The sequence below is a fragment of the Mirounga angustirostris genome, unplaced genomic scaffold, assembly GCF_029215605.1.
Source record: "Mirounga angustirostris isolate CCGP_5_RB_7025 unplaced genomic scaffold, mMirAng1.0.hap1 SCAF_17, whole genome shotgun sequence".
Lineage (NCBI taxonomy): Eukaryota > Metazoa > Chordata > Mammalia > Carnivora > Phocidae > Mirounga > Mirounga angustirostris.
Genome location: NW_026991725.1, coordinates 49,208,657 through 49,217,997, shown reverse-complemented (window position 1 = coordinate 49,217,997; position 9,341 = coordinate 49,208,657). Strand labels below are relative to the sequence as shown.

The 9,341-nt window shown below is 55.2% G+C and overlaps 1 protein-coding gene across 1 annotated transcript; it reads left to right on the top strand.

Annotated features, from left to right (window-relative positions):
• Positions 1-1,065: 1,065 nt before the first annotated feature.
• RCVRN (recoverin) lies at positions 1,066-8,565 on the top strand. Its single transcript, XM_045888157.3, has 3 exons — positions 1,066-1,575; positions 5,274-5,385; positions 8,177-8,565. Exons 1-3 carry the CDS (start codon positions 1,195-1,197, stop codon positions 8,290-8,292), a joined length of 609 nt encoding a protein of 202 aa, XP_045744113.1. The 5' UTR covers positions 1,066-1,194; the 3' UTR covers positions 8,293-8,565.
• Positions 8,566-9,341: the final 776 nt, after the last annotated feature.

Genomic DNA, 9,341 nt, shown 5'->3' with positions numbered 1-9,341 from the left:
ACTCTGGAACCACAGGGGTCAGGACTGAAAAATCTAGAACCACTGGGCGATAATCCCGAATGACCACATTTAAATGGCATTGAACATGGGCAGCCCCTTCCAGTGGGTGGCACTGGCCTCACCACTCCCAGTTGTCCCCGATTCACCTGCTTTGCTCACTCTCTCCACCTGCTGGCCCCTGCGGGCAGTTTAGGTTTTGATTTCTGTCCAAGATGAGTAATACCAAAAACTAACATGTATTTAACACTGACTGTGTGCCTGGCTCTGTTCTAAGTGCGTTGCACATATTTACTCAGTTTAGCCTCAAAATAACAATGAGGTAGACACTATTATTATGCCCGTTCACTCAAGGAATATTCACTGAGGGCCCCAACCTGCCGGGCACCCAGTCGGCAATGGAGATGCGACTGGGAACAAAACAGACAGAATGCCTGCCTTCTCGGAGCTTTTGTCCTGATGTGGACCCACACAGCACACGGGGTAATTCAAAGTGAGTCAGAAGGCGTACCTACAAGGAAGAAAAATAAAGCAGGCCTTGGGGTGTGCGGATGGTTGGGGGCAGGGGTGTGCTCTTGTAAACAGAGAGGTCAGTCCAGGCCTTGCCAAGGAAGGTGAAGGATTAGAAGAACATCCTAGGCAGAGAGAGGTTAAGAAACACACCTAGGGTCACGCAGCCAGTAGGCTGCAAAGCTGGGATTTAAACGTGGGCTGGCTCCGGAGCCTGGCTTTTAACGACTGCAGTGTAGAGCTCAATGCAAAACGCCACTCCTGCCCTGGGGACCCTTAGAGTTTGGGGGGAAGACAGGCCATGAGCGTCATGGTTCCTGGAGAGCTGGAGTAGGGGAGGAGGAGGGAGGGACAAGGGGCCGCAGTGAAGGCCAAGGATTTGGCTCTGCTTCTGACCTCCTGTCCTGTCCTCCCAGAAGGCCAAGATGGATTGGCCACCTGCTGTCAGCTTTTTCTTTTAATCTCAGGGTGGGGGTGGGGGGTATCTGGGAGCCTGGCCCCCCACCCCCATCCCGGCCCCTCCTCCCTCCAAGGACTGGGGTGAACCGGCCACAAATCCTCTAATCCACCAGGACCTCCGAGTCCGCGTCCAGCAGCAGTGCCCGGCCCTCGGCGGCCAGGACAGCGTGTCGCTCGCACCCGCCGGTCCAGCCGCCGCCGCCCGGCCAGGCACACGCGACCTCACCCATGGGGAACAGCAAGAGCGGGGCCCTGTCCAAGGAGATCCTGGAGGACCTGCAGCTGAACACCAAGTTCACGGAGGAGACGCTCTGCTCCTGGTACCAGTCATTCCTGAAGGAGTGCCCCAGCGGCCGCATCACGCGGCAGGAGTTCCAGAGCATCTACGCCAAGTTCTTCCCCGAGGCCGACCCCAAGGCCTACGCCCAGCATGTGTTCCGCAGCTTCGACGCCAACAGCGACGGCTCGCTGGACTTCAAGGAGTATGTCATCGCCCTGCACATGACCTCGGAGGGCAGGACCAACCAGAAGCTGGAGTGGGCCTTCTCCCTCTACGACGTGGACGGCAACGGGACCATCAGCAAGAACGAAGTGCTGGAGATCGTCACGGTCAGTCTCGGCCGGCCTCCCCGTGGTGGGCCTGGGCTCACCTGGGGTCCGGGGTCCTACGGCGGCTTCTCCTGCTGCCGCCGCAGCCGCCAGGGGTTCAGGGGGACACAGCGGGGGCAGGGCTGGCTGGGCCGAGCTGGGGGTCCAGGCGAGAGCATGGGAGGAGGGGTCTCCAGGACACTGACTTTAATAGAGGCTGGCCGCTTCCCCGCAGCTTCGTCTTCCTCCTGAAGAAGAATCTGGGTATTTCCTGTTAATTACATGTTGTTTCCTTCCTTCCTTCCTTCCTTCCTTCCTTCCTTCCTTCCTTCCTTCCTTCCTTCCTTCTCTCCTTTCATCCTTCCTTCTCTCCTTCCTTCCTTCCTTCTCTTCTTCCTTCCTTCTCTCCTTCCTTCTTTCTCTCCTTCCATCCTTCCTTCTCTCCTTCCTTCCTTCCTTCTTTCCTTCCTTCCTTCCTTCCTTCCATCCTTCCTTCTCTCCTTCCTTCCTTCCTTCTCTCCTTCCTTCCTTCCTTCTCTTCTTCCTTCCTTCTCTCCTTCCTTCTTTCTCTCCTTCCTTCCTTCCTTCCTTCTCTCCTTCCATCCTTCCTTCTCTCCTTCCTTCCTTCTCTTCTTCCTTCCTTCTCTCCTTCCTTCTTTCTCTCCTTCCTTCCTTCCTTCTCTCCTTTCATCCTTCCTTCTCTCCTTCCTTCCTTCCTTCTCTTCTTCCTTCCTTCTTTCCTTCCTTCCTTCCATCCTTCCTTCTCTCCTTCCTTCCTTCCTTCTCTCCTTCCTTCCTTCCTTCTCTTCTTCCTTCCTTCTCTCCTTCCTTCTTTCTCTCCTTCCTTCCTTCCTTCCTTCTCTCCTTCCATCCTTCCTTCTCTCCTTCCTTCCTTCTCTTCTTCCTTCCTTCTCTCCTTCCTTCTTTCTCTCCTTCCTTCCTTCCTTCCTTCTCTCCTTCCATCCTTCCTTCTCTCCTTCCTTCTTTCCTTCCTTCCTTCCTTCCTTCCTTCTCTCCTTCCATCCTTCCTTCTCTCCTTCCTTCCTTCCTTCTCTTCTTCCTTCCTTCTCTCCTTCCTTCCTTCCTTCTCTCCTTCCATCCTTCTTTCCTTCCTTCTCTTCTTCCTTCCTTCTCTCCTTCCTTCCTTCTCTCCTTCCTTCTTTCCACCCTTCCCTCCCTCCTTCCTTCTCTCCTTCCTTCCCTCCTTCCCTTTCCTTCCCTTCCTTTTCCTTCCTTCCTCCTTCCCTCCTTCCTTCCTTCCTATCTTCATTAAAGTGTCCTTCCAAACCTTCCACGGCGCATATTCAGATTCTTCCACAATTAGTTTTAAGTATGTAACACGTTCCGAATACAAAGTAGAAAAAGGCCAGCTTTGAGGGACATGAAATGTGGGTTCCAGTCCTCATGGTCTTCATCGCCTGAAGCAGGGTCACTTCACCCCGGGGCAGCTGGGGGCTCGGCTTTCTCACCCGTCCTGTGCTCTGGACTGAGTCGCCGGCCCCTCGCTAGCTTGCACTTCCAAACCACGCTCTCCTCCCTGCCCACATGGGCCCCGCATCAGATCATTTGTTGTGAAGATTTTAGGTGTCTCCGGAATAGTTTTATTTATTAGGTAAGGAATTTGTGAAATGTGGAAGCATATGCCAAAGACAATTGAAATTGCCTTTAATTCCATCATCCGGAGGGAGCTACTGTCAGTATATTGGTGTATACCTTCCCGACCCTTTATCTGTATATGTATATTTAAAAATAATTTTGGAACAGTGACATATCAGACCTTTTTTCAGTTACCATTTTGTCATGTTTTCCCTATCAAGGTATCTTCTTCAAAACCATTTTGTACAGCTGCTTAGAATTCCGTCTTACAGAAAGACCTTAACATTATTTAACCAGCCCTATAGTTTTGGACAATTGGGATGTTTCTATTTTTTTCTTCTGATGTCCTTTATATTGCCCTTCACTTGGTATCTTTTTCTGGCATTTTTGAACCCCCCACCCATGTCCTTGTTTTATTCCCCTAATTTTTTCCTGGTAAGAGGGAGAATGTCTTTTGTATTTTATCTCATCTTTTGGTACATTTGTCATCCTGCTTGTGTTTGCACGGTTCTCCCCCGGATTAGGAGAGACCATAAACCAAGTGGCCGAGCAGGCAGCCTGTGGGCAGTGGACTCGGCCCGGGTCTCCAGTTAAGGGCGGGAAGTCACTGGCATCTGGGCACGCTCCCCTGGATTGGCAGGTGGCCTGGGACAGGGAGCAGGACCTCAGAACCACCTACAGGATGCAAGGCCCTGCAGTGGCCTCCAAGCTGGTGCTCCTTGAGGAAAAGGAAGAGGGAGGGGAAGGGGAGGGAGGGGGAGGATCTATAGGACCCACGGCTGAGGCAGTGAAAGGTGATGCCAAGGCTCTGCAGTTCACTAGATCACATGGTCACTGCCCCTGGGGTCCGAAGTTATAGGTTCTAATCCCAGCGCTGTCACCAACTAGCTACATGGCCTTGGAAAAACCTCTGGGGCCCAGGGGAAGGACCGATGGCTCCGACAGTCTGTCCTTGGAGTTAGAAGCCGGGCAGGGCAGGCAGGCACTCCCAGGGTTTAGCTCTCCGGCCTGCACGTGGTTCCCCTGGCTCAGGACCCAACCAGGGGTGTTAAGGGGGCGACCCCCCTACACTTGGGTTGCTGGGCACCCCCGGGCTCTGAGTGCTGCCAGCCAAGCCTGCTCCCTGGAGCTTCTGGGTTTGCTTCTCTTGCTGTAGCACGAGGGGGGAGTGTGCTAATTTCACAGGCATTACCGCCCCTGCCTGAGTGTCTGCAAGGTGCCCCCTAACTCCCACGCAACTCACCTGCCTGCACCCCGAGCTTGCCCCAACGCTGAGCGTGCAGGCAGGCAAGGGCTCGGGACCACCATCGGAGTGTCCACTCTGGCCTGGCCAGGCCTGGAGTTACTGAGCTGGTGGGGTCCTCGTAACCTGGAGCTGGGAGGGCACACGGAGACCCCACCTTGTCCCTCTCCCTACCCCAGCCCCTAGGATGCCCTCCAAGCAGTGCAGTGTGAGGATGAAGGTTCTAGAACCAAACCGCCTGGGTTAGAATCTCTGCTTCTCTGCTTCTAGTCCAGGAGACTTCTAGCAAGCTGGTGCACCTCAGTTTCTTCATCTGTAAAATGGGGCCAACAATACCCACGTCATAAGGTTGCCGTGGAGGTTGCAGGTACAAATGCTTAGAAGTGTGGCGTACGTTAAGAGTTTGACAAAGGTTAGCCGTTATTACCGTCGGCGGACCCGGCTGGGCAACCAAGGTACCACATGGACCCCGAAGAAGCCGGTTGATATTCTACGATTTCAGGGCTATAGTGTTCAGGTAGCGGTTCCCAAACTGCCACCTTGAGGGCTGCTGTGGGATCATCATCAGAAAGCTTTTTGTTTCTTATTCTCATTTTTTTAATAAAATGAAAGTATTGTGTCTACATGGTCAGGAAATCCAAAAATTCAAATGCAGAAAGGGCCTGAAAGCCGCCTTTACCCCTCCACCCCGTTCCCTGTCCCTTCTGAAGATCTCAAAAATACAGATACTCCGACCCCACTCCCCCGCACTTTGGTTCAGCGGGGCAGGCTGGGGCCTGGGCATCTGCATTTTAACCTCTGCCACGGGGGACGCCTGGGCCCGGAGGTCGTCAGCCCCTGCTGCTCCTTCTGATGAGAACTTCCTCTTTATTTGGTGCAGGCTATTTTCAAAATGATCAGTCCTGAGGACGTGAAGCACCTTCCAGAAGATGAAAACACGCCAGAGAAGCGAGCCGAGAAGATCTGGGGGTTCTTTGGAAAGAAGGATGATGGTGAATTCCTTCCCCTTTCGTAGTGTTTGGTTTTATAGTCACGGGCTGTTTCCCAGAGAGCCCCGATGAGACTGGTCCTCCGAGGGCCCTTGTCCAGGCAAGACCGGGGACACTCCATCCCAGTATGCGCTGCGGGGCTGAGGGCCTGGGGTGCAGGGGAAGGGGGTGAATGGGGACGGGGCTGTAAGCAGACCGGTCAGTAGGGTCCAGCTCTGCTGCTGATGGGGACCAATGTCACATCCCCTTTGCACCTCCAACCCCATCACCACCTGAGCTCTCCGGGGCGGAGGGAAGGCTCTGAATTCTGGAGCGCTGGTGAAGGAACTTAGCGACTTTTAGAACAGCCTTAGCACCCAGGGAAAGAAACGGTCAAAAGTCAAGACAGCAGCTCTTTAGCTGTATAAGGCTGGCCTGGGGGGTTAGAAGCACGGCCAAGCAGTTTCTGTTTAAACGGATTGCTCTTTACTTGGGTGCGCTTTACTTGGTTTTAAGAATGCTTTCTGCACAGTTGGGACAAGGCAAACTTCAGCTCAGTCTACGTCTGAATTAGCATCGAGTCCCAAGGAAGTGGGATCACAATTTACCTGCTTTTACTCCAGGGAGTTAGTTTGGGTCCCCCCGAGAAGCACCGCCAGAAGGAATTGGGTTTAGATTAGATTTTTTTACTATGTTCTTTTTTTTTTAATTTTATTTTATTATGTTATGTTAGTCACCATGTAATACATCATTAGTGTTTGATGTGGTGATCCACGATCCACTGTTTTCGTATAACACCCAGTGCTCCATGCAGTAAGTGCCCTCCTCTATACCCATCACGGGGCTAAGACGGGCCTGGGAGGGAAAACGGGGAAGAAGCTGGAGGATGCTGGGAACGCCCAGACTGCAGAGAAGGTAGGGCCCCTGTGCATAGAGAGGCAAGGGCAGAAGACTTAAAGCCGTAGTACCACCGTTTTGAGAAAGCTTTGGCAAAGCCCCCCCGGGGCATCCTCAAACCCCCTTCTTCCAGGCTGGCCTGTCTCGGTCCGCTGCCCTGCTCCCTCCGTCTTGGGCTGGAAGCAGCCCATGGGGAGATGGTCTGTCACTGAAACCAGAGATAGATTCCAGAACAGGGCAGCTGGTCTGCTGTGGCATGATGCTCATGGCCAAGGCAGGGAGGATACGGTAGAGGGGGGCGGTGTCGGGCAGGGGGGGCAGGCGGGGCAGGCTGCAAGCTCACGTGGCCATGGGGGGCCTGGAAGGTGAAGGGAGAGAAGTGGACAGGAGCCCTACGACGTGGCAGGGACTGGCCAGTCGTGGACAGTGGACATCTGCTCTGGTGGTTTCTAGCTGGTTGCTGCCACGTGGGAGATACCCAGCCCACTGGGGCCTCATCACCTGATTCTCTAAAAGAGAGGCGGGCATGGGAGCTTTTGAACATCTCAAGTGTCTCACTTGAGGACCTGCAGTGGGGCCCGAGCGCCTCTGCGGGGCCAGCACGGTCTCCTTTTGTGTCTCCTTTTGTGATGTCGGGGGCAGGCCTGAGCAGGACGTTACCTAAGGGCAGGTATAGATGGCCCTGGCCCCACTAATCTGCAGTCTAGGAAGAAGACTGAGAAGCAAGGGGGGCCAGAAGCAGGGGGGAGGCAGGTGAGATCTGGGCATAATATTTAAGGAGGGGCTCATTCTCAGCTGCTAGCCCTGTGCTCGCACCACCCTGAAAGTGAGCGCCTCCTTCACCTTTGCTGGGTAGGTAGAGTAGTCCCAGTCCTGATGTGACCGCCCCCTTGAGCACCTTGCCCTCCTCCCCTGCACACTGTGGTTCCCCCACTGGCTCTTTAACCCCGGTCTGGCAGGTGCCAAGTCCCCTGTTCTACTTGCTAACGTGAAAACCGACCCATGGGAAGGTCACGGCCGCGGCCGGTGGGCAAGCGGTGATGTGTGGGGGCTGCCGTTTTCAGAGGGTCCCTCTGCAGACAGTGCCTCACTCCACATTGGGCTCTGACCCTGGGCGTTTCAAGCTCTGTGTGAGGCTGATGGGGCAGCTGGGACTTTAAAACCCAAATTTCACTGCCCAGACCTGTGCCTAAGCCGGGAGGGATTAAGGATGTCCGAGTGGAAATCCAGGTCGGTTCGGCCAAGCTGTGGTGAGCCCCCTCTACGTGCAGGTACTGTGAACCTCAGCATAAGCAGAAAGGAACCCCTGTCTCTTTCCAGAGTTATTTAGACGTGCGACTGTCTTCCCCATCAGACCAAGAGCTTCCTGGGGCAGGGGCTTTATCTCCCTCCTTCCTGGGCCACCCCCTGCGGTGGCCTCGGCTCCCAGCACAGTGGCTCTGGGACAGAGGAGATGTCAGCCCCGAGCTAGGAGGGAGGCGGAGAGACCGGTCCACAAGCCAGGCTCTCCCGGGCACCACGCTGGACCCCTCACTTTTCAGGCCCTACTCCCCGGGTGGAGCGACAGAGATTCTGTTTGCTCTGCTCCGTCCCCCAGAAGCTCCCCCAGAGCTCCAAGCTTGGGTGCTAGGGTCATAGTCAAAATATTTAAGAACCAGCAGGGCAGAGGCACTGACCAATCAGAAGAGTCCCTCACAAGGCCCGTCATTAACCCTCTCGCTGCTGGTTCCGAGGGAGGTCCAGGGGTCCCGGGAAGGAGCTGGGTATGGGGGCGGGGGAGGTATCCTCAGAGGTGGCACCTAGACTCAGTGATTTCATAACAGATACTTCCCCACGGGGCACGCTGGCCAGTGTCAGCCTCGCCCTGCAGCCTGAAACAGCCGATCCTGACTGCTGCCTTTCTCCCCCCCACGCACAGATAAACTCACAGAGGAAGAGTTCATCGAGGGGACGCTGGCCAATAAGGAAATTCTGCGACTGATCCAATTTGAGCCTCAAAAAGTGAAGGAAAAACTGAAGGAAAAGAAACAGTGATGTCCACCCGCTGCTTGGCCCTGCCCCCTCCCCTCCCCAGGCACAGAAACCCACGGGGTGAGCATGCACACATGTCCCAGGGGCCAAAGGGCCTTCCTTGGCCTTAGCCTCCCTCTTGTTCTACCCGCCACCTCCTCTCCCCCGCCCGCGGCCCGTGCCTCCGTGATAATCCCAGGATTAGGTCACCGGAGTCCTCAATATCACCCTCCCGCGTAAGCTCCTTTGTGGGTTGCTGGGTAAGCAGGTTCCAATAAATGCGAGAGGAGCTGGGCACCCAGCTGACGGGTCGTTCTTGAACTGGAAAAGGAAATGTTTTCTGGCGGCTCAGCCTCGGAGACAAGGACGACCCTGCAGTCACGGGCCAGGGTGCTGGGACCGTGGTGGAGATTGGAAGCTGCATGGGGTGGGGGGTGGGGGGGACTGTAGACCTAGAAGAAACCATTCCAGGCGGTGAGGTGACCCTGGAGACGTGCTGAGCGCTGTGGGAGGGGCTGGCTCCTCCAGAGGGTCAGGGAAGGTGTTCCCAGATAGACACGTTGAAATTAAGGCCCAGTGGACTGCGGGTGGGGGGCGGGAGGTGGATTGGCAGGGAGGGCAGGAACCTCAGTGTCCCAGAGGGCAGCCCACACAGAGACCCTGAAGCAGGAATGAACATGCCAAGTTCCAGGGTAGGAGAAGACCAGTGAAGCCAGAGAGCCCAGGGAGGAGCCCAGGGAGGAGGAAGAACCAGTTGTGAGTTATACCTAAAGGTAGGCATGGACCAGACCACGCCAGGCTTTTCTGCAGCCCATGGAAAGATGGGGGTTCGCAGTGGGGGTAGTGGGTATCATTGTGGGGTTTGAAGTAGGAGGGACTTATGTTTGTGGTGGAAATAAGTCAGAGGGGTAAGACTGTGGACAGGAAGCCGGAGATTACACTTATATAGTCACCCCAGGGGTCCTCGGCCGCAGGGGACGGCTCTGGAGATACTCAGGAGGTAGCATCTTCCTGAATGGCTGCAGGGGGGAGGGGGGAGGAGCAGGGATGGCAGCGAGGTGTGTGGCCTGGGT